Source organism: Eretmochelys imbricata, chromosome 1 (assembly GCF_965152235.1).
Source record: "Eretmochelys imbricata isolate rEreImb1 chromosome 1, rEreImb1.hap1, whole genome shotgun sequence".
NCBI classification, from domain to species: Eukaryota; Metazoa; Chordata; order Testudines; family Cheloniidae; genus Eretmochelys; species Eretmochelys imbricata.
Genome location: NC_135572.1, coordinates 188,689,851 through 188,715,862, shown reverse-complemented (window position 1 = coordinate 188,715,862; position 26,012 = coordinate 188,689,851). Strand labels below are relative to the sequence as shown.

Sequence of the window (26,012 nt, the reverse complement as noted above, 5' to 3'; positions counted from 1 at the left end):
AAACCATCAGGAAGCAATTATTCATAGTGAAATTCAACTATAAAGTTGTGGCACCAATATTGAGAAAAATAGCCATTCAATTCTTCTCACGCCATCCCCTACCGCACCTTAATGCATTTTCCCTACTTTGGGTTACAATAGCTGAAGTGTGTGCATTTTTGTTAATTGAAAAAATGTAATATCTTTCTTGATTAGTAATAAATTGATAACTGAAGATGCAGAATGCAACAAAACCTGTTTTCTAATAAATGTACACTCTTCAGAATGCCCTAGTGAAATGGTTTGTCCAATTTATGAACAGACACAATGTAATTTTACTGGCATAAACAGTCAATATACTGTACAATCCTTATGCATCCCATTTTTGCCAGGGTGGGAGAGGGGGAAGGTAGAGGTCCAAGGTGGGAGTATACAAGGAGCTGTCCATTAGCTAAAGGATGTATTTTTGCTAATCCATCCCTTTGCTGTAAGGTAACTTCAGAAGAGCAAATCATTGCCAATGCTGCTGCATAAATTTTTTCCAGGGCCCCATAGTCTAAAATTGGGATTAAACTGTGTGTGGGAGAGGAACAATCATTCTGCTGGAGACTTGCATCTCTACACTGGCTGTAAGCACGTCATCTAAAACCCATTGAAGTCAATGTAAATACTGCCATTGACTTCAGTGGGACCAAGGTCTAAGTGGATTATCAGAGCGTAGGAACATTTTATGGGACATTCAGCACCATTTTTAGACAAATGTCAGAACATTTTTGACAAAAATAATCTGTATTAACTGGGTTCAGGGATAATTGAGGCAAGATTACTATTCCGCACAAAGGGAAGTATAAAAAGATCTTGTTTGAGGGGAGAGCACTTACACACCCAGCTCCATTGGAAAATGAATTATGCAGTGTTTAATCATGATTTTCATGATGGGCGGGGAATCTTAATGGATCTCTTTCATATCTAATATAAAGATTAAGGATGTGAAAATTGCTTTACACGAATAGCTGGTTCAAATGTTCACACATCTCCCAACTAAACACATGCATAATCTTTATTTAGATGTCAGTCCCTTTTAGTGAAGGCCTCTCTAACTCTTTTACTGACTCAGCATAGCTGAAGTTCCTTCCCCATTCCCAATAAGGCTCTTTGTTTCCTTTCTAACTGTGACAGGGTCAGGCCAGATGGCTATAGGAGAGTGATAGAAGGTAGATATATTAGCCCCAGATTAAACAGGTCCCTTTCCCCTGAGTAAGATAATGGGCTGTTCCAGAACAATCAGGAAGTTGCTGGAACCAATTAAGGCAGGCTAATTAGGACACCTGGAGCCAATTAAGAAGCTACCAGAATCAATTAGGACAGGCAGGCTAATCAGGGAACCTGGTTTTAAAAAGGACCTCACTTCAGTTAGTGAGGTGCGTGCAAGGAGACTGTTGGGATTGTTCTCCTCCTTTTCCCCAGGCTGGCCAGTGATGAGGTTAGCTGAGTGAATGGCAGGTTTGTGCCACTAGAAAAAGGAGCCGAACTGAGGACTGCAGTGAACCTCTGAGCGAAGCAAATCCGCCAGAAAGTGCAGAACCCACCAAGGCAACAGAGGAATTTTGTCACACAACACACGGCTCTTTCCTGTTCACTAGCTTCCTTCCTTTCATAAGATCTTCCATATGTTCTGTCTTTCTGCTTCCAACGACAATCTCTCCAGCTAGTGTTACCAAGTGGCACAATTTTATCACGAATCTCACAATATTTGGTGTTTTTTCTTAAACTCCAGCTCCTGGAATTATTGGATTACAGGAGACTCTCTCAATTTTAATTACAAAATTAAATTAAATTTCTAGCCCTCATGGTTGTAGAGAACTTGGAAATCTAATCCGCTAAAGGCTCCAACCCAGAGGAGAAATAAAAGAAACCCAGATTTATTTTTAAAATTTCATGATTTTAAGTCAATCCCACAATTTTGGGGGGCCTGACTCATGATTTTAATATAGAGAATATCACTCACCTCACAACTGAAGACACAGTTATGGGCTTCAGAAGTGTCCATAGTCTTTCTGCCTAGCCCCAACTGCTTCTGAATTGAAAATGCACATGAAAGCAAAAAGAGATTCATAGGCAATGAGAGGAAGATGCTGGCTCAACAACTTTGGATAGTTTCAGATATGAAACCAAACTTTACTTAACCTTTTGAACATTTACCTATAATTAGTGAAGCAGTAATCATTAGCACAGTAATCCTTGGTCTCTGTAGGCAGTGATAATTGCATCCAGTTTTTGCTCATTGTGCGTGAGGGTGGAAACAAGCAACACAAGTGCTGTCAAAATGATAAATGAAAAATATATAAACAATATTTTGAAATACAGCGTATACGAGATAAACAGGACATGACCAGGAATTATGTGACAGATAACCTAAGCTTTCGCTGACCTTTCATGGAATGACGGAAGTAACAGTTTGACAAGGTTGAGCACTTCTTGGGGTATTTATAAGGGCAGAGAAACATGCTTTCCTGCAGCACTAGGCATGCATTTTTTTTCTATTGATTTTCCTTAAACTTCTGAAACGTGTACTTTTGACAAAAGGTTGTTGTTTTTTAAATTTAATGCACCTAATTTCCCTGGGCACAGATACTATGTGAATTTGTATAATGTTTCTATTTCCTCTTACATCCTTCTAAGTAGCTCTTATGTATTATGGAGATTGAATATTGATGGAGCATAGGAGCCTTTGATATGCAGATGTCATTTTGTTTAAACTCCATGACATACTATCAGGTTTCAGAGTAGCAGCCGTGTTAGTCTGTATTCGCAAAAAGAAAAGGAGGACTTGTGGCACCTTAGAGACTAACCAGTTTATTTGAGCATAAGCTTTGGTGAGCTACAGCTCACTTCATCGGATGCTGTAGCTCACGAAAGCTTATGCTCAAATAAATTGGTTAGTCTCTAAGGTACCACAAGTACTCCTTTTATTTTTATGACATACTACGAGGTCAATAAAGCAAGAGACCACTTAACGAATGAGACTTCATTTGGGGACAGAAATCACGTTTTCTCACTTTGGAATGTCCCTTGCCCTTCACACAGGAAAGTGTATAGTGGTATGAACATCAAAAATGTTAGGACAGCAGCTTTTAGGGGTGAAATGTCAGCATTAGATTAAATAAGTAAATTGTATTGAAATGTAGTTATACTAGGGCTGCCTTTACTGGCCATAATCTAACTGGGCTAAACACTTTATCCATCCTTTGAATTAAGCCCAAAGTGAACCTATTATTAATTTAGGTAACCGTTTTCCTTTGCTCCTTGGCATAAGGGCCAGACTGTGCAAACTGCAACTCCCAAGTTCTGTTCTTGTCTCTGCCACTGAACCCATCTTGTCTGCTGCTTTGTACCACTCTACTGGTGGAAAGTAGTCCTAAAACCAATGTAGGATCCTTCTGTAGAACAGAAGAGCGGACAAAATGGCTGTAGGGTAGATGGCCAAGGCTTTACTGCGCATCAGTAATCGCTGGTAGCTCTAATGGTCCATTGAGCTATTGTCAGCTGATATAATTTAGAGCAGTCTCCAGGCTGCTCCAATTACTGCAGAGGCCTGGCCTGGCACACGGCCTTCATGGGATCAAGGGAGCACAAAGATGATCAAAAGCACATTGAGACCAAACTTCCTCCTGGCTGCGCTGTGTGTTCTTCTGCCACAGCTGAGGTTCTGGGTCACTGACATCTTGGGCAAGTCACTTAATCTCTGTCTGCTGACCCAGATATAACATGGATTTACTTACCTGTTTCACAGGGCTATTAAGGCTTACTGTCTGGAAAGCAATTTGAGGTCCTCAGATGAGAGCTATCATAGGAGTACACAGAATAATTATTATTAGTAAGCCCCCATTCTGTAGTCACTTTATAAAGCACTGAAAGTTGTTCCCCCTACATGTATGTTTGAAGTGTGTTAAAGCATGCATGGTCAGCTAGACAGACCCACAGACCATTGAATGGCCAAGTGTTTGTATTTTGAATGTATATTTTGGAGGTTTACCTGTTGGAAATGAGCTGAGTATGATGAATAAGACTGCTCCAAGGCAGAACTTGGCTTTTCTTGCATCAGATATGTAATGGTGATAAGTCTGTAGAAAAGGCAGTAACACAGCATTGACCCCAACAAGGCAGATCTTGAAGGAATGTAAAATTGTTAAAAGAAAACTGGCTGGAAAGCTAAAATGAAAATTTGAAAATTTGACCAGTACATTTATCAAACTTGTACAGCCTAACTATAGAAAAAAGTTGCCACGTGCTTTGCCTCTACTATTGCAATCTCTTTGCTTCCACAAATGGAATGGAGAGTGGGGATGGACTGGATCAGGAAAAGGGAGAAACTATAAACATGGAAACAGCTTTCCCCAAAATATTCCCCCAATCCTGCAGAATCCCTTTTGTCGGAAAACCAGATGATTTGGGACTGGAGAGGTGGCAGGCTGGAGGAGACAGGGAACATTTTAAAGCATTGTCCTTTTCTCAGCCTTGCAGGGATTCACCTCCTAAATCAGGTTTATTTTAAAGAATGTTCCTCATCCAGGATGTGAAACCCCTATGGCTAGGGCAGTGGGTACACCTGGGTTTATGGCACCTTTGGATGTTTCCTGACATAGAGGGAGGAGAGGACATGGGGAGGCTAGGAAGCAGTTTGGAGGTACAGGGCCAACACACACATGATCCTGGCCTCCATGGCATGTCTACTGCAGTGTAGACTTCAGGCTCAGGCTGCAGCCTGAGCTCTGGGACCCCAGGAAGATGGAGGGTCTCAGGGCTCAGGTTCCAGCCCAAGCCCGAATGTCTAAACTGCTGTTTTACAGCCCAAGCCCTGCAAGCCTGAGTCAGCTGACACAGGCTAGACGTGGGTGTTTAATTGCAGTGTAGACATGGATCCCCCTGGGACTGGGAGCTCAGCCAATGGAGAACTGGGAATTTTAAAACTTCTATATCCCCCTTGGTCCTCAACAGGAAAATGCGAGGAAGACCCTCTGAGTGCATATTTAAGGTTCCCAGTAGTTTAAATTAAAAAAACCTGCCTATGTCCCAGAGCAGTTTGTGATAGCAATGCCATGTTTATTCTGTTTGTAAGTTTTACGTGTATTTGGGTCTGCTCCTCTTCCCACTGAAGTCTTCAGAAGAAACAGAACTCGGCATTTCATTGAAAAAACTGCAGCTATATAGGAGGGATATACAGGGCAGTATAGTATACTGAAAGAGACCACAAGGCTTTTATAAATAAGCTGGGAAGGAGAAAGCTTGGAAAAGGCGTGAAAAGAACAAAATTAAACCAGAAGAACAAGATGTAGTGAATGAAAATTTGCAGAAAAACACTTCAAAGAACAATATGCAATTTTTCAAATACTATGTAGACACAATAAACTCTGGTCATTTAGGAATGGCAGCTATGGGCCATTTGTGTGTGTGTATTAAATAGTATTCAGCAAATAATGTTCTTCAATATATTGTACATTACTGTTGTTTATTTGCCAAGGATGTATACACCCAGCTCTGAGAGTCATTCCTTAACTATATTATTCAAATGGTAGTATTTATGCTGGCCTAGCACAGATCCTAGTGGCCAGGGACTAACGGGAGTTTGGGCGAGCGACTCCACATTCTGCACGTCCATCTTTTTAGGGTATTTGGAATACAAATTTCAGTTTGGGATCATCTCTAATTTAAAACAATTAGTATAAATACGATTATTTGTGGTAAATTCATCATTTGATTTGTACATGAGTTGGTTTTGTTAGTTTTTGATTTAATACTGTAAAATTTGACTGGTTGTACAGCTGCTTTTCTGCATCATTGGTTTTTGGGGTGTTTGTTTTTGTTTGATGGGTATTTTTTTTAAAGTCTCTTGGGAAAACATTTATTCCCTGGAATCTACTGTCCCACCAGTGTACATCACTACTATAACTTCTGTTACCAGTAATAGCTGTGAAGCATCTAGAAAGATAGAGCAATAAACTCTGCCAATGCATATTGTATATAACAGGGGTCTCAAACTCAAATGATCACGAGGGCCACATGAGAAATAGTACATTGGCCCGAGGGCCGCACCACTGACCACCCCTCACACCGCTGCCCCAGCCCCGCCCCCACTCCACCCCTTCTGTGAGGCCCTGCCCCTGCCCCGCCTCTTCCCACCTCCATTCCAACCCCTTCCCTGAAATCCCCACCGCAACTCTGCCCCCTCCCTGCCCCCAGGGGGTGCAGGAGGGGTGCAGGGTGCAGCAGGGGGTCAGGGTACAGGGTGTGGCAGGCGGCTCAGGGCAGGGGGTTGGGGTGCAGAAGGGGTGTGGGGTGCAGCAGGGGGTTCAGGGCAGGGGGTCGGGATGCAGGGTGCAGCAGGAGGCTCAGGGCAGGGGGTTGGGGTGCAGGAGGGGTGCAGCAGGAGGCTCAGGGCAGGGGGTTGGGGTGCAGGAGGGGTGCGGCAGAGGGCTTAGGGCAGGGGGTCAGGGTGTGGGGTGCAGCAGGGGGCTCAGGGCAGGGGATTCGGCTGCAGAAGCAGTTCAGGGGGCGGCTCCAGCCCAACGCACACCGGGGGCAGGGCAGGCCTGCCTGGGAACGGGGAACCGTGGCCAATGGGAGCTTCGGGGGTGGTACCTGGAGGAGCGGCCAGGGCAACACACAGACACCCCCACTCAGGTCCCAGCCGCTTCCCACAGCGGTGCGGGGGCACGGCAGGGAGGGAGCCTGCCCTGCCCCCGGTGCGTGCTGGGCTGGAGTCGCTCTAGTTAAATGCTGGGGGGACAGGGGTGCCGCGGGGAGTTGGTGGGCCGCAGAAAATAACCCGGCGGGCCACGAGTTTGAGACCCCTGGTGTATAAGAAACAGCACAAGTGTAACTAGACTTGGGGTTTTGAGCCCTGAACATTTACATGAGGAAAGTGGGGAGTTTACGATGAGCATTTTTAAATTCTAAAAGAGCTAATCCTAATTAGAAGCAGGACTGTGCATTTACTAAATTAGGGCCACTTTCTAGCTTCAGTGGGAGACATATGGCTGTAATACAAACCAGAATATGGCCCTTAAATGGGAGGATACCAGATAAAAGTATGAACTGTGACTTGTAGAGATGACCTGAAGATATTTTCACGTAAATTACAGAAACCAGGTCTTACAACCCTCTCTCTCTCTCTCTCTTTATATACTGTACTAATAAATATCCTGTGTTTACTTTAACAGTTTTATTCCCATGGCAGATATTAAAGATTTCCTTATAAATAAAGACTGTAGAGATTAACATATACTAAATATATTTGTTTTTGGAGGATTTAATCTTACATAAAAAATTCATTAAAGTGGGCTTTGCTGCATTATTTAAAATGACAACAGGAGACAACAAACTGAATATTTTGTCATTGATTTGATACTTTATAGTCTCATCCTTATTCATCACTCTATCATTCAATTAAATTACATACTATCAAAATCCTATGTTATGGAGAAAATTAGAAGGGAAATTAAAAATAAATATGAATTGTAAATGCATCTGGTATTTAAAGTTACACTACCTTGTATAGCAGATATTTCTTCTTTCTTGCTTTTACAAAAAATGAAATCCTGAATGAATTAATTAATGCAAAATACAAAAAAATGTAATGTATGCCCTGAGGTGGCAAGGCATCAATCAAGGATGTTTTTGCCACTTGTGCTGCTCTGATCTGCATTGGAAGTCCTGTAAAGTAACAGTCAAATGGAGGCAGCAGGTAGTATTGCCAGTTGAGGATTCAGTTTTGAGGAGCAGCCTAAGGAATCCAGCTTCCTTGTGCAATTAAATATTGTGACCAGGTCTGTCACTTAAGTGACATATTGAATGAGAAGAGCAGACTGGATCATTACGAGGCCCACATGAACCAATCACTAAAGCAGCTTTAATACTATCGATTCACGCTTGCAATTAGACTCAAAGTGATACACACACATTGAAAAGAGGAAAAAGTGAGATACAATATCAGGGAAAGAGAGGACGACCACGAATGACAGGTCTGGAGTTACTTGTGATCTTCCTGGAGTATCGGGCCTTGTAGGCAACAGAATAAAAAAAAGTCGAGCATCTGCCATTTCAATTATCATTTTAAATATATACATTATATATATATGAGGGCAGCACCCAAAGACCATTCAGCATCAGAGCCCTATTGTGCCAGGTGCTGTACAACTAGAAGAGGGTACAGTCCCTACCTAAAGACCTTCTAATTTAAAGAGACAAAGAATAGATACTGTGTACCTTTATGAGCTAAATAAGTAATAGTTGCTTTGTTTGGACTGTAAAGTCTTTGAGGGAGGAGCAGTGTCTTCCTATGTGTGTACATCATTCAGCACAATGGGGCCTCAAAGTGCTACTGTAATATAAATAGTAATGTATGCTGTCTCACACCTAAAGAGAGAGAAATGTCTACGACATGGGTTCTCAGCCTTTTCCTGTACAGAAGACTTCTCTCTGTCTAGCCAGGAACCCTGTTCTGTTTAGCATTCTAGAAAGGGCAGGGTGGTTCTAATCACCTGATAGCTGACCACAGCCCCCCTGGAAGTGGTGAGTTTCAGGCTGAGAACTCCTGGTTTAATAATTAGTGCACAGAACTGGAGTCAGATGTTGAGGATTCGGTCACTAGCTCTGTTACTGACACTGTGTGAGTGGAAGAAGTAATTTAACCTCTCTATACTTGAGTTTCCATTTCCGTAAAACTGCAATAATCCCTGCCTCACAGAGAGACTTGAGACTTCATAGATCGTCTGTAAAGTGCTTTGAGTTCATTGTATGAAAAGTGCTGTACAAGTACAACTATCAATACTAATAGAAGTTAGGTTTTTTTAAATAACTTCAGTGTAAACTGGAAACTCTGTGGAAAGGCTGTTACTGACTTCCATAAGGACTATTTCTGATTATAATGGGGCCATTAGAATCTGATATTTGATTACATCTTTATGTTGTCCTTCTTCCCATAGCTTTAAGTATCAAACAGTAATCCAGACATTTCTGATCTACATTATACTCAAAAGACAAACATTGTGCTAGTTCAAACATTTCATAATATCACTTGTCAAAAATCAAGTCTAAAGTACAGTTTTGAATATCTTACTGACCATCACCAGCGGTCTGTTAAGCTTGGGTCTAGTATCTTACATTTGTAATGGTTTTGTCAGGCACTGCAGTACAATAGGAAATAATATCCTGCCTTTATAAGGATCTCTGTGAAAAGATTATTTGAGGTGGCAGTGTTCGATCCCAGGTTAGGGTTTGATCTTGAGGCCAAATCAGGGCTAGAGTTTGGGGACTTATTCGATGGTTCCAAAATCTTGCAAGCTGTTCAAGTGATGGCAACATTCTCATGATCATCTGTTCTCACAAGATCACCACAATCTTGGACTGAATTTCTATGAAAATTGCTGTTTTCACAAGATTTTGGCTGCATAAGATCAATAAACTAGCCCCCCCCCCTCTGATTTTGGATATGACCCTGAAATCAAAGGTATATGGACTGATTAGGCTCTGATACCAACCCTAGAAGAAATTTCAAATGGGTTTGGAATAGGGAGTTTCCTGTTATGGCCCCTTTTGTAAACTTTACAACACCTCTAGTTAAGACTCTAAACACTTTTCACAGAGGCCTTATTCTGCTGGAGATTATAGGTGGCTAATTTGGAGGCCTCTCCTTTCCATTTCTATTGGACCATGGCAGTCAAACATAAATAAAGCATCTGGTGTAGGCAGACTCTTACTACAAGCATGGCGGCAGGAGTACAAATTTGAGTTTGTGAGGAGCTACCAGTAGCCTCAGTGGCTTAACTTGTGCTCCACTAGAATTTTCCCACAGTTCACAAGGTGCAGATCTTCAGATGCGCGTCTCTTCTGTCGGTGTGATGCCACAGGTGCATATATGGGTGCTTTTAGCAAATCATGTCCTTCCTGCACTACCATTTGAAACAGGTGGTTTTTTACACATATCCATGCTAATTACATGTAAAATAACATGTTCTTGAGCCTCCTCAGGTGTATGGCACAAAGGGAACTAACTACATATGAGTTTTTAAAAGTTATTTTTTAATTTTCACATAGCATATCATCTAAATCAGACAACTTTCTGTTGTTATTCCTGGTTTATATAGTACTCCTTAGCCAATTCCATGACGGGGAGAGATTTTTCCCCCAAGTGGGTGCTTTGGGTATGGGACCCTCTGTGAGTGAGCCCTTCCCTAGACCCTTCCTACTTACCCAGGTGAGCTGCTGGGTGGCAGCCATGGCCTGAATGCTGCCTAGGGATCCCTGAACCTGGGTTCAGGGCTGTGATCCCTCACAATGCCTCCAGCAAAGAGCACAATGAAGGTGTGCCATGTTACAGGCCAAAAACTACCCAAATAGTTAATGCTTCATTTAGGGAAGGAATCTTCCCTTCCTCCTTCAAACATGCAATAGTACAATCAACAGTGAAGAAACCTGCATTTTATGCATCACATCTAGCTAATTACCATCCAGTGTCAACGTTCTGTTCCTGAGCAAGCTCATACAGAAGCGAGTCAAAGGCTGCGTACAAGTTCATGTAACTGAAGCCAACATCCTAGACCCAGCAAAATTTGGATTCAAACCAGGATGGAAAACCATATTAGTGGCTATGTTGGGTGATTTTCCACTATTGATTGATAGAAGGCACTTGTCCTTCTAATTCTCCTAGACCTCTGCAGCATTTGACACTATTGATCATGAGATACTACTTCCCCAGCAACTCTGTAACCTTCTTCAGATGGGTAATGTGCTGAAATGGTTTGAGTCCTCCTTAGGATTCAGCCATAGAATAGTGATGGGAAACTTCACCTCCACACCTAGAACTCTCACTTCTGGAGTCCCACAATGATCTATTCTCTCTCTGATGCTATTCAACATCAACGTGCAACCACTAAGGTAACTGGTAAGACAACATAGACGCAAGTGTTGCAGTATGCAGATGACACACAGCTCTACCTTGTCTTTGCCACATTTGACATCACTCTTGGCCCAGTGCTTGGTGGAGATCAACATCAACCAACTGTTCATCTATCAGCTAAACCCAAGCACAATGCAAGTGATGCGGGTTGTCAAAATGAGGAGTTTGCAGCCACTGTGTGGTCTGGTTTTGTTGAAAGTACACTCCCACAACTGGTCATTTCAGTCCACAGTTTAAGATAGCTCCTGGGATTCCTGAGAGCCATAAAACTCTCACCTAGCTGTGTCCACAAGAAACACTATCTACATCTCCAAGTGGCAAAAAGATGACATCTAATCCTGGCAGACAGTGACCTGGCCTCAGCAACATATTCATTCATTTGGCTTCCCACACAGTATCAAGTCCTATTCAAGGTTTCTGTCCTTATCTTCAAAGAGCTCAATAGCCTGTTCACCAAAGATATCATCTGAAACTCTGGGATGAGGACTATGATAGACAACTCTGCTCCTCGGAAACTAGGGAGCGGTCCATGGGTAAAGCCCATTTGTGCAGGAGACCGAGCTTTCAAAGGGGCCAGTCCATGGCTGTGAAACAAACTGTCAGAGAATCTTAAAACCATCTAAAACATGCTCACTTTTGTTTCAAGAACTTGGTGCATTTCTTGGACCTTGCCTTCCATAGTACTGTGATGGGGTGGCTAAACCCCACACTGCAGAGTTAAGAATGCAGGAACAACTCTAGGCCCAGGAAGACCCACCCTGACAGGCCCTCTGGGCATGCTCCAGTTGAAAGAAGGACTTAAAAGAGAGCCTCCTCAGCACAGCAGGGGGTGGGCGGAGAGAGGCAGTCCTGCACTTGCTGCTGCAGAGAGACTACACCAGGAAGGTATTCCCAGGGGGAAGTCTGCTGCATGAATCTGAGACACTCTACCTTGTTGAGACCCATGGATCAGGGACAATTGCCAGCCACAATGGGCCCCCGGGGGGGGGGGCAGAGAGGTAAGAAGAGGACCAGTGGAGAGAGTTAGCCAGAGCACAGGTAGCGGACTCCTGCCTTACTCAAGAAGGATCCCGGATCAGAACCTGGTGGAGTGGGAGGGCCTGGGTTTCCGTATCCTATAACCACCAGGTCGGGCTGCTGTCACAGACTGCAACCACCAGAAGACATCAAATAATTAAAAAATAATACTCACAATTTTACCCTAGGAGAGGAAAGGGGAAAAATCACATGGGGCAGATGTTAGTCACATTGCTTCATATACTTCTGGAAGGCTTTCAGATATTATGGAGATGAGAGTGGAATAAAACCTGGAAAGAATAGAACTCTACAAAATGGCTGCTGAATAATACAAAGGAAGAGCTCATAGTAAACTAGAGGTCTCCGTTTCATAGCTGGATATGCCACATCATCATTCCCTTCAAATGGAGAATTTTCCACACACTTCTTTTTTTGGTAGTTATACTAAACAAGAAAAGTTGCTAGATAACTCATGTCAAACCAAATGCAGCAATAAGCATCTGTAGGCCTGTTCTACCCTTAAATTTATTGCAAGTTGCCTTTGTCTACATTGTGGAAGTTATTTCTGGTTTCTCCCTGCCTGGGAGGGAGAGGTAGAACTAGTTTTTATATGAGTCAAATTCATACCAAGTGAGTTTGGGCTGCTTAGGAGTTTGGCACTAAGAATAGTAGGCTGCTCAGTTAGTTGTCATTACTGGCATGAGGTGAAGAAAATATTTAAATAATAATAATAAATTAATAACCCTCACTAGTTTCTAATTTCAAAATAAAACTTATGTCACAGCACCCAGTCAGAGTAAAACCCACAGTAATAATCAGTGGATGTATAAGATCAGAAACAAATTGAGTTGGATAAACTCATAGATGGGACTGGGCTGGCCCACAATATTTTGGCACCTGAGGCGGGGAGCTCAAATGATGCCCCCATGTCCCCACACTTGGGCCAAAACTTTGAAAGGTCTCAATTCCGCCTTCTTCCTGTTCTGCTCCTCTCATGATACTGCTCTGCTACCTACCCCAATAAAGGAGAACTAACAACTTAAAATGCCTTGTTCAAAAATTTTAAGTAACACTTAACTTTCAAATGCCTAAACAGCAAATTTAACTTTTCTTGTCTGCATAGTAAACACTGGCATTTTTATCTGTTTGAATAATCAAAGTGGTGCTTTCCGTGCCTTCTTGGTTGCAAAGTTTTGAACTGCTTCCTGCTGAAGGTCGACAGTCTGTGCCAGCTCATGCTCTATTGAGATGGCTGCAAGGCCGACCAGCCTCTCCTGTGTCATTGTGGAGCATAGATGTGTTTTTATTAACTTCAGCTTGGAGAAACTGCATTCTCCACTGGCAACTGTTACAGCAAGTGTTAGAAGTATGCACAGAGCAACAAAAGCATTTGGAAAGAGGGTGGTCATCTTATTTGTGCACATATATTCCAGAACGACCTTTGGAGTTGATCCCGCTGAAATGTATCTTGAAAAGGCTTTTAGTTCCCCTAAATCACTCGCATCAATATCGCACATGTCTCATGTGTCAACACTGTCTCTAGTGCTGGTGTAGGTCTTCTTCAGGTACAGTGAGGAGTTTTGGAATATCATACAACATCCCAAATATACTGCTGTGTTCCTTGAGCTGCATGAAACGTTCTTCAACTGACTTTATTGCACAATCTAGCACCTGGTTAAAGAATTCAACTTTGAATTGTTGTTTGGGGTCTCTTATGAGATTATCCCATGCCTCATAATCAAAATGTCTTCTTCTTCGATGACTCTTGTATTCTTGGATGGGTGGGAAAATAGCTTCAGTGTGAAGTTCCTCTGCCAACTTCTGTGCACTCTTCAGAACATTTTGAAATCCCTCATCTGACCGGTAAGACTGTAAGTATCACTTTGCTTTGTCCAGTTCTTCCATTGCTCCAGATATATCTAGGTCAACACCTTGGAGTCTCTTCCTTACATTTATTTCAAACAGTATGTCATGCCACAACACTAAGCCACACAGAAATTTGAAGTTATGTATGTTTCTGGTGATTCCATTTCCCTCTGCCACTGTTCTCCCACGAACAGTTCCTGTCATAGCATTATCCTCCATAATGGCACCTATGTCATCATCTATCTTCCCAATTTGGTGTTTGAGAGGCTTTATCGCCTCCACTCGGCTTTCCCATCGTGTAGCACTCACTGATTTCAGTGTCAGAGAGGACGTTCCCAGATGTTGCTTCAAAATTTGCCATCGATGAGTTGATGCAGAGAAAAATACATAGATGCTTTGAATTACATTAAAAAATTCAGCAGCCTCACTAAAAGTTGATGCTGCATCACTGACTACCAAGTTCAATGAATGAGAACTGCCTGGGACAAAAAAAGCTCGAGGGTTTAACTCTCAGATTCATGTCTGCACTCCTTTGTTCTTTCCGCTCATGTTGACACCATTATCGTAGCCCTGACCTCTCATGTCAGCTATCGCAATTCCCGTATCTTTCAGCTTTTTAAGAAGCACATTTGTCATACCAGCTCCTGTAGTATCATCAATGTCAATAAATTCTAGAAAATGCTCTCTGATAGTCACCATTGAAGGGACATTTTCACTAGGTTCTGTTGTTGTTACAAAACATACAATTAAAGTAATTTGTTCCATATGGCTGATGTCAGGTGTGCAGTCCAGAAGAACAGAGTAATATCTTGCTGATTTCCGATCTGCCACAATCTTCTGTTTGACTTTTGTTGCCAGTAACTGTATGATCTCATTTTGAATTGTTTTTCCAGGGTAGCGGTATGTGTACATTTCCTGGGTGGTGACTCTTCTTAGATGCTCCTAAAGTACAGCATCAAACTCAGCCATCAGCGCCACAATTTTAAGGAAGTTTCCATTGTTTGGCACATACAGCTGATCTGAAGTGCCAGGCAGTGCTAGTTTTTGGGTAGCAAGCATTCTTACAATGGCAATGAGCCTTTTTAGAAACATTTTGCCAGTAAAGAGTCTCTGATGCAATCTTCTCTTGATGCTGATCATCTATGGTGGCCTTTAACCTTTGTCTCATCTCATGCTCTCTGGTGATTTGCTGCCTTCTCATGGCATGCCAGATTTCTAGCCAGATTTTTCCAGTCCTTTGTTCCTGTAGAACCCAATGTGGCTGGAACATTCGACTGGAAGAGCTTGCAACAAAAACAGTATGCAGCATTCTGGGTTTTTGAGTACATAAGTCATGGCCTCTCCTCTTTGTCACCAGTGGGGATTTCACGCTAGTAATGTGTTGGATGGAAACTCCTATTTTCATTGTCTTTGGGGAACATGAAGTTTTTCACTTGCTGTGGTCCATGCAGTACAAGGAAGTCCCTCAAGTTACTGCTCAAGTGGCTCCACAGTCCAGGATCCTCTAGACTTAAGGAACTAAACTCAGCAGCAGCTGTTTCTTGCACCTCCACCACACTCTTCTGTGATCTACACTTTTCTTCAGGAATGTGCATGGTTACCTGCACTTTGACTAACTGGAAGATCAGGCATCTCTTCACCACTCACATCCTCACTGCGGTCGGAAGGCTCACCGTGAACATTTGTGTCTGTGTATCTCAGGAGAGCTCCTTCCTGCTTAGATAGAAAAGCTTCCTTTGCTTGCTTTCTTTTTCTGAATGCTGCCCCAGAGGGGCGTTTTCTTCTTTCACTCATGACTGCTGTTGTGTGCCACTATACTGGCTCTCAACACTCAGTTGAAGGGGACAAATAAACAGGCTGGTAGCAGGGCCTGAATGAGGGAAGATACCAGTGTTAAGGGCCTAACTGGCTCCTATCACTTCAGTTGACTGCCTGTTCTCCTCAAGTGGGTTCAGGGAAGCAGCAGGAAACAGGAAGCTCCCTGAGAAGCTGGTGTTAATCAGTCCAGGCTCCTGGGGGTGCTAGAGAGGTACATAAGAGGCTCCTCCTCCTCTCTCTCCCTGCAGCTCCTGCTGCTTTCTGTTATTCCCTCCTACCTTTTCTCCTGCCTACCTGTTATGTCTCTTGTGCCCTACTTCCTCCAGCACAGCACTCCACCATCTCTATGCATCTAGAGCAGAGAGAATACATATGCACCAGCAGCAGACACAATTTTCTACACTCTGAATCCTAGTGGTGCCCCCCCCACACAGTCTGGCACCTGAAGCGGTCGCCTCAGTTCACCTCATGGTAAGGCCAGTCCTGCATGGGACCCACCACTCAGTGGACAAAAGAGGGTCTGATAATTCCTCACACACCAAAGAGGCCTTTCCAAGAGATGGGGTTACAATGGAGAGAGAGATGCTGTGATGACAGGGGATTTTTGTCAGAAAACAAAAAGAAATAAAAAATCGATTTTCAACACAGCAGAAGAATAACAGTGGGATTTGCATTAGTAACAGAACTGTTATATTTACTGATGATCTAAGAAGGAGAACAAACAACTAGAAAGATTTGCAGATAAACTTTTCTTTGTCAAGACTAGAGAATACTGTGAGGAACTTCAGAAAAACTTGACAAAACTATGTCAATGGGCAGCACAAGGGCAGATGAAACTCATCGTTGACAAGGGCAGGTAAATGCACATTTGAAAGAATAGCTCAAACTACTTCTATACCTTTCTCATTTCTAAATTAACTGTAACAACTCAGGAGAAAGACCTGAGTGTCAGTGAGCCTATGTGTTTTATTGAACTGTCCACAATGTCCACAGTCAGTCAAAAAAATATGCAAAAAGTTAGCATGTATAAAGAGTGGGATAGAAAATAGGAGTGGAAATATTATCATGTCATTATGCAAATCACTGGTACACACTTACCCTGATTACTGTGTTACTGTCTCATTACCACATCTGAAAAAAATGTATAGCAGAAATAGGAATGAGTCCAGGGACAGCCAACTACAAACAAAAAGATAGGCTGGAAAAGACTTCTACATAAGGTCTTGCAAAGGAATTGAAATTATTGGGACTGTTTAGAGAGAAGTGGGATAAGTCATGATGGCACCTGTTGTTAAAAGTTCTGTTTTACATAGACCCTTCCAGATACAGGCATTGCCACAAAGAGATTGGGCAGGAGGAAAAAGTGGATAGAACAACAATCTTGCATATCATTACTTTAGTCTTGTATTTATTAGTTGACCCTGTGTAGTACTAACCATTCTGAAACATCTCACTGTAGGCTCCGATTAGCAGGTAAATTGGGCTGTTCCTGCTAGGCAGTTCTGGAGTGACAGCTCATGCCTGGATACCAGCAGCAAGATGCCTTTTAGGTACATACAACAGATAAGATGTAAAACTGGGCAAGTTGGACATGTTGGTAAAAACCATATGTTAATCTATTTCTGAGCTGGTTCTTTTCTGAACATAATACAGAACCAACTAGGAAATCTGCAGTAGTCAATCACAACGAAATACATAAGAGACCCCAATAGCCCCCAATCCAGTAAAGCATTTAAGCACATGGTTTACTTAAACACATGAATAGTTCCATTGATTTGAAAAAATTAAGCACTGAATTCAGTGCTTTGGTGGCCTAGGACCACACTACATCAGCATATCTATGGATAAAAATACACTGGCCATGTTTCACGGAAATGTAGGTTTAGAAACTCCACCAAAAGCAGATCAGTAAAACAAAACACACATATATATATATATACACACACACACACACACACCATAAAGGAGAGATTTCTTTGCTTTCATAGTATATAGCATCATTGAAGTTTTTGGCTTACATGCTTTTTCTTTGGCAGAGCAGATTTTGGTCCTGGGTTTGGTTTCTTTTGGAGAGGATTTATCAATTTCCCTTTTTTTTTTTTTTTTGCCTTGCCTTGAGTGTTTTCAGAAGTATTCTTTATGAATATAGCTGTAATTACTGCACATTTCATGTTAAAGATGCTACTGCTCCCACTGACAGGTACAATAATGGTAACTGTTTGGAATTGAGGACTCTAGTTTGACTATTTTAAAGAAAAGAAAACACTGCCAAAATGAACTGTATGCAGTCAGCTACTTCAGTGCCTCAAATAAAGAAAATATTGATTGAAAATGTTGCTGTAACATTGACATGCATTTGTGCTGTAGAGGAAGATTTTGAAAATGAGCTACATATTTAAGTAATTAAAATAATCTGTTTGTAACAGCTGGAAATATAACAAGCCCTTAATATAGCTATAATCCTAATGTGTTTCTTTGCTGTCTTTGCAGGCAGACCAGTAATGATTGTGGTTGAATATATGGAGAATGGATCCCTTGACTCCTTTCTGCGGGTGAGGTGTCATTTTCTGATGACATTTGAATAAGAAGCCATACTAGGTTAAGATTTTAAATCATTTATCATAAATTAACTTTTACATAATGTTATTCATGGATTTTTAGTGAAGAATAGAAGCATTTTCCCCAGGGTACATTTCTTAGGTACAGTGATACATTAGAGCATAACTGGAAAAGAGAAGATTTAAACTTAAGAATATAATTGATTTCTTCTACAAGAGCAGTTCCCATATTTAGCAAAATGTATTTCAAATGGTGCTATTATGAAGGAAAAGATAAATTGAAACGCAAATGCCTTGCCTTATGGAAGCTGTTCATTTTGCTCAATCACTTTCAGAAATACTTTGTTATAATTTTTTGCTCGGGGAGGTATACAGCAGGGTTGGTAACTGATTTGTAATTATTTATGGTTACTTGCATTTAACAAATTGAATTAGAAAACAGTTCACTGGTGCACTGTCTCTACACTACACTACACTACACTAACCTTTTCCCCCTAAAGGTCACCCTGTGACTATTAAGGAAGGGATGTAGAAAGCATGGGAAATTGTTTCATTTGAACTTGATTTTAATCAGTGAGGTGGAAGGAAGAAAAGGCTGCCCCCAAGGTCATACAGGGCCCTCTGCTAACATCAGTAGAGGGCTCTGGCACTCTCCACAGTTCGTGAAAATACACTTACTTTAAGCCCAGCCTCCATTAAGAGACCCCTCAAAACCGGCAGGGAACCTACGATTTCAGGATGTGAATCATTTCAGCTATGTGAATAATTTAAAATTTGTCTTACATGTATAAATATCAGCAAGCCACACTGACCGTCCATCTCACCGTTATTAGTTGCCATCATGATAAACGTAGGCCTTGAAGTGAGATTCGGAAGAGGAGAGGCTAAGTGGCTTTGTGGACTAGTGTGGAATGGGCATTCCATGTATAAGGGATGAGGTGGAAGAAAGTGTGAAAGTATTTGTGGGAAAGTGTATAAGCAGAGGGTCAAACCTGACAACACTTGGGGGTGGCTTGGTATGATATAGGAGCAGAGAAGCAGGGAGGGGAAGAGCAGTCAGTGGCTTCAAAAGCAAGTGCGAGAAACTTGAACGTGATGATGTGGGGAAGAAGGAGACAACGGAGGGATTCAAAGATGGGGTGATGTAATCAGAATAACAGGCAAAGGTGGTGATATTAGCAACTGTATTTTGAATGGACCAGGGCAGGGTTGAGAGGAAGGCAAGGAAGGGGAGAGTGGTAATAGTCAATACAGGAAAAGATGAGGTATCTGGAGGGAAGAGAGTTTTACCTTAAAAGCATTACTGAAGATGCTTTTATGTATTTTTTGCCTTCCATTTTGATAATTCCCCTCTATTTTTTCGTCTACCCTCTATTTCTGTTCACTACACTAGGAAACTCAGGAGTTCCCATTTTCTCTCCCCTGGTCCCAAACATTCACTCTCCCTCTCTTCCATCAAGATTGGATAACACTATGATGCATCTACTAGAAGTGGTCAGAAAAATTCAAATGTAACAATTTTTCATCAGAAGTTGACGATCTGTTTCACAAGCAAAGTTCCTTCGGAAACGCAGGCAGATTTCAAAACACCTCTGCCAGGCACACCTTCACCTGGTTTCCCAGCAGTTCACCTCACTGGCTCATTGCGAGTCACCTGTCAGACTGCCTCTGAGTTGGGGACCCCTGGACTTCCAAGGCAGATTGTCTCTCTGAGTTGGCGCTCCATTCTGTTTTGTGGAGAACTTTGAAATTTTGGGGTCTTGTTCTGAATCAGGGTGAAAGCCAATTTCAAATACTGAAATCCTCCACACAATTACCTTTCTCTGCACAGCTGTAGGATCTAATGAGCTATTCTTGATATGCACTTACAGTACTATGTTAGAAGCTGAGATCATCAAAATTATGATATAATTATGGAGCAATGGTGTTCACACTGTACCAAATATATTTTGAGGCAAAATGTTTGGGAATGTGCTAGTCATTATTTTCTGCAGCTGTTTTCTGAGCTTTCTTTCTCACTGCAGATTTGGTTTATTATTTAAAAATGCCTTTTGACAAGATTTTAAATAATAATCAGCATCCGAAAACATTGTGGAGATTTCATTGGAATTTCTGTTAATAATTACCAAAGCAAATGACTGCCAGTATCAAATTTAAAAAGAAATCAGTTTGCTTCATTAAAAATAGTTACTTCCTGCCGATTTCTTAAGTCTAAACTTTGAAATGCTTTTGTGAAGATACAAAGAAGTACAGAGAGAGTTTATCTCTAAATCATAATACACTTTTGTATTATGCAAAAATGTATTATCACATTATGCACAATACAAAGAGCCTTTCATGTGGCAAGATCTGGAAGAACTTCACAACATCTATATTTCTTCATATTTAAAAGAGTTTCTTTCTACAGCTCTGGGTGTTCTTACATGCAGCCAAAGGATAAAAATCCAAAATATAAGAATATCCCCCACCATAGCAAGTGCTCCTCCAAAAATGTTACCCTGCATGTTACCACCACATCCCTCAACCCAGCCCTTCTCCAAAACCTGAAAAAAAATGATATCTTAGTTCCTGAAAGTCATCATATGGGAGCTCTGATGGACCAATGTGGAAAGTGAACTCCAGAATTTAAAGACCTTCATGGAAGACATCTTACTATCAGCCCCTGCTCTTAAACCAGAGAATTGTTGGCTTTAGTGCTATTACTTGTATTTCAGTAGAATCTAAATGCCCCTATCTCCATTGGGGCCCCATAGTACTAGGCACTACAAAATACATAGTAAGGCAATTCTTGCCCCAAAGAGCTTGTAGTCTAAACAGACAAGACAAACAAAGGGTGGGCGAAAGTAAATATTATCCTCATCCCCATGCTGCAGTTTCCCATGAATAAAATAAGAGCCTTGCCCAAGATCACAGAGAAAGGAAGTGGGTGGCAGAACTGGGAACTGAACCCAGATCACTTGAGTCCCAGTCCAGGGTCTTAAATGCAAGATCAGGCTTCTTCATGTTGCTTTGGTATCACACAGGGAGAGAGATGGTCCAAACTCTTTAGGATTTGCTAGGTCAAAACCAATACCTTAAGCACCACATAGAAGCTTATATGAAATAGACCGCAGACTCAAAAAATACATATATATGAAAGAGACACACACGGATCTTATGTTCCTGAAATATGTCGTGACAAAGTCTGGCTGCACAGCTGTAAAAGAGTGGTAGATTGCAAGTATATCAGCCCTGGAATGATAAAGGTCCTTTTCCCAATAAGCTGATGAGAAGAGGTTATCTCATGTCAACCAGGGACACCTGAGTCCAATTAAGGGCTGCCTGAGACCTTCAAAAAACGGTCCTCTAGTGAGAGAAGAGGAGAGAGATGCTGCTGCAGAGCTAGTAGCAGCAGGGAGAAAGGCTTCTTCAGGGCGGAAACCTGCCCTTTTCCCTACAGGAGAAACTACCTAAGTGACTGCCTGTTTAGGGGAAGGACTGTCACTCTCGGTCAATAACAAGGCTGCACACCTTACCCCCAGCCCACACCCAGAGATGACATAGGAACAGGTATTCCCCTTTGTTTGTGATGTGAATTTGTTTCCTTTGTTTGATGGAGGAGCACTCTTTGGGCCTGTCGTGAGGCCTACCTCAAAAATATTCAAAACTAAACCCCAAGTGGGAAAACAAATAGTGTCTGGAGTGGGTTTGATTTATTCCAAGCCTCCCACTACCAGACGGGGGAAGCACTGACCTGGGCAAGGTGGAAGAGATGCCTTGCCACACTGCACAGTACACAAACATTCATAATTTTGAAAGCCGATTCAGCTGTGCATTTAATGAATGAGAATCAACTAATGACAGCAGACTCAGTAAGGTTATTTATTTATTAAAGGACATTTTCATTTTACCTCATCTCAGCAATGTGTGCAAGACACCAAGCACCCTAAATGGCCTGAGATACATGGATTCTAAGACAATACCCTCCTCTTAAATCCTGACTTGCTATCATTTTCCTTTTCTTCCCCCATCCCACTGTACTAGATTAGATAGTATTGATAAGCATAATATCACCTCTCTTTTAACATGCGTGTGCAAATTAAACTTCCAAATACAAGAGTTAAATTTATTAATTAAATTCTTTCCCCTGATCTTACAAAAGGACTGACCTAAATTTGGAACTATGCCCAAACCTAACTTATAAACCAAACCCACCCTTTTAAGAAGAAATAAAAATTCCACTCCCTTGATGATCAATCTGCCTTCCTTACCACTGGGGCATGTTGCCTCTGTTTAAATCTCATACACGGGAGAGAGCTTTGGCTTTTAAGGAAAGCAGTCAACTTTCAAGTTCCAATAGTGGGGAATTCCCAGAGCACAGTGGCCTCAAACCAGAAGTCCATATTCATTTAGGGTGGCCAAATTTCTAGTCGTATAAAACTGAACACCCTTGCCCTGCCCCTTCCTGAAGCTCCGCCCCCACTCACTCCATTCCCACTCCCTTGGTCGCTCACTCTCCCCCACCCTCACTCACTTTCACCAGGCTGGGATTGGGGTGTGGGAGAAGGTGAGGGTTCTGGCTGGTGGTGCGAGCTCTGGGGTGGGGCTGGGGATGAAGGGTTTGGGGCACATGAGGGGGCTCAGGGAGGGGGTGCAGACTCTGAGAGGGAGTTTGGGTATGGAAGGGGGCTCAGGGCTGGGGCATGGGGTTCGTGGCGCAGGCTCCCAGCAGCGCTTACTTCAGGCGGTCCCGGAAGCGGTCGGCATGTCCAGCTCCTAGGTGGAGGGGCCAGAGGGCTCTGCGCGCTGCCTGCATTCGCAGACAGCACCCCTGCAGCTCCCACTGGCCACGGTTCCCAGCCAATGGGAGCTGCTGAGCTGGTCCTTCAGGTCGGGGGCAGCACACAGAGCCCCCATAGCCGCCCCTGTGTGCCACTTCCAGGAGCCACGTGGAGCCTTAGCCCCGCTGCACCGCCAACTGGACTTTTAGTAGCCCAGTCAGTGGTACTGACCGGAGCCACCAGGGTCCCTTTTCGAACAGGCATTCTGGCTGAAAACCGGACCCTTGGCAACCCTATATTCATTTCTTTCTTGGGTCAAACTCCTTTAAATCAGCTGAGCAAAAAATGGGTACAGACTTTCAGATTTGGACCAGTGCCAGCATTAGCCAGTGAAGAGAGGGTATGTGGCCCCATTTCTGTCACCAGCCTCTTCTGGAGTGGAATTTGGAGCTTCTACCCGAGAGTATCCTGTTAGGAGAGAAAAGACTACAGAGCTTTCCCCATTAATTTTGCTCCTGATGGCGAAAGTGATCCGTGACTAGAGAGGAATGACGGTCCAGTGATTACAGTGCTAGTCCAGGATTGGGGGAACCAGATATAATTTCCTGCTCCACCACAGACTATGTGTGAGACTGTGGGCAATTCACTTTGTCTTTGTGTGTCAGCTCCCCATCAGTAAAATGGAATAATAGCACTTCTCTACCTTCCATGGGTGTTGTGAAGAGAAACAAATTAAAAGATGCTGAGATGCTTTGTTGATAGAGGCCATATAAGTACCCAATATGGATGAATGGAAGGTGGGAGCTACTGGCCGAAAGGGAGTCTTGCTCAGGCCTCTTGGTACGGAACAAAGAAGCTTTGAAGAGGTTTAAGGAGAGGATTAAGATAAATAGGATGTGAACAAGAAAAGCTTTAGAGACTGGCACATCACTGCTGAAACCTACCTGTTTTGTTAACTCCATGGCTTGTTTTCTTTGTCATCATCCTTTCTGAAGGATCAGTGAGATATCACACAGGCACTCCATTAATTAATCAGCAGTAACAGCTCTCACGGGCTTTACAGATGAGGTGTTATCCCCATTTTACATGTGGGGAAACAGAAATGAAGTACCTTGGCCAAGATAACATACCAGGTCAGTGATGGAGCCAGAAATAGAACGTCAGGCTGGCTCCCACTCCTGCACCCTGGTCAGTGAACCACGCTGCCTCCCTGCAATGTAGTGGCACAGCAACATTTTCCTCAGCACAGTCTTATCAGGTGGTTGTGACAACGGGTGTATGTCTTTTGGTGCCTCCTGGGAGCGGCCTCACAGCGTTGATTCATCCCCTCCCCAGTGGGGTGTCTAAGCAGTCGTTCTAGAGGGTCAGATGGTAGCATGGGGTTGTTGAGTTATAACCCGTCAGTTTGTTTCAAAGTCCCTGCTAGCAGGGCCAGCCTGCCTGAAGCAACTGAGTGCAGCAGAGCCTAGTTAGCATCGGAACTGTAAGAAACAGATTGAATGGACTTACATGTTCATGAGAGTTTTTGCTGCTTAGAAGTCAGAGTGGGAAATATGAGAGATAGAAAAGCTCCTGACTTTGCACTGTTCTGTAGCTAGAGATGGTTTGTTCATTTTAAGGATTTAAGCTTCACAAAAGGAATGTAGCCAGAGACTGACATTTGGGGATTTCTTTATGTTTATGACTGGCTAAGAACCTTAGAACCCTGTAAAATAAATTAGAAACTCTCCCTCCGAGAGCTTTTATTTTGCTTCCCTGGCTACCTGTGTAGTTTTTCTCCAGCTGCAGAGTAGCTAATCTTAACTACTGTATTTTATTTCCATTAGGCTTTTGAAATGCGCTAATCAATAATTAGTGCACTGAGATAGCAAATTGGGACACAGCAACATTAAATCAGATCACAGTTCTAGTTAAATTGCTTTGTTCCATAAATTGTTCTTTAAGAGGCCTGATTATACTAGTAATCCATTTGCATTTAATTGTGGTGTGTTGTCTCACTCTTCCATTCCAATGCTGTAGGGATTTACATGGGAGGGAGGTTATGGGGGGTGGGGCCAAACAACTCTTTAAGATTTGCCTTGTGGCATTTTTATGTAACTGTTCCATAAAGAGAGAGGGGTATGGGGTTCTAGGGAGGGGTCAAGGGTTGCAGCTTCCCAGTTGTGTGACTCCCAGAGATATGCAAGGAAGGGAATCTTCCAGTTACATGCTGGTCAGACTCTCCATCCTGCTCCTCCGGCACCACTGGTTCTTGTCCAGGCACCCCTGCACCAGTGCAAAACTCCGTTTTCTCTCTCTGATAGGTACAGGGTGCTTCAAGTATCCTCAGTTATGAGTGTTCATCTTCGTGATGCAAAGTGGCTCTAAACACTGTCATTCTGCTTTGGTAGTGTCGAACACCCATTGGTCACTAGTTTAAGTGACAACATGGGGTGAAGGGGGCAATGGATAATCCAGTCTCCTGATGCCTATGAAAGCAGAATGCCATGGAGATCAGCTCCTCCTGCTCCTGGCCACTGAGGGTGTGTCTACACTGCAGTTAGACACCCACAGCTGGCCCATGTCAGCTGCCTCAGGCTTGCAGGTTTCGGGCCAAGGGGCTGTTTAATTGTGGTGTAGATGTTCCCACTGTGAGGGAGGAGGGTCCACCAGACATCTGATATGATTGCTCTCTATAAATATATCAGAGGGATAAATGAGGGAGAAGAATTATTTAAGCTTAGTACCAGTGTGGACACAAGAACAAATGGATATAAACTGGTCATCGGGAAGTTTAGACTTGAAATTAGACGAAGGTTTCTAACCATCAGAGGAGTGAAGTTTTGGAATAGCCTTCCAAGGGAAGCAGTGGGGGCAAATGACCTATCTGGCTTTAAGATTAAACTCGATAAGTTTATGGAGGAGATGGTATGATGGATAACATGACTTTGGCAATTAATTGATCTTTAAATATTCATGGTAAATAGGCCCAGTGGCCTGTGATGGGGTGTTAGATGGGGTGGGATCTGAGTTACTACAGAGAATTCTTTCCTGGGTATCTGGCTGGTGAATCTTGCC

At 42.7% G+C, this 26,012-nt stretch overlaps 1 protein-coding gene across 1 annotated transcript in view; it reads left to right on the top strand.

Annotated features, from left to right (window-relative positions):
- The window catches only part of EPHA6 (EPH receptor A6), a 621,363-nt gene that overhangs the window by 506,897 nt on the left and 88,454 nt on the right, over positions 1 to 26,012 (top strand). The window contains exon 11 of the mRNA XM_077816508.1: positions 18,128 to 18,189. Within this exon, the coding sequence (XP_077672634.1) occupies positions 18,128 to 18,189 (62 nt within the window). The remainder of the gene's footprint in view (positions 1 to 18,127; positions 18,190 to 26,012) is intronic.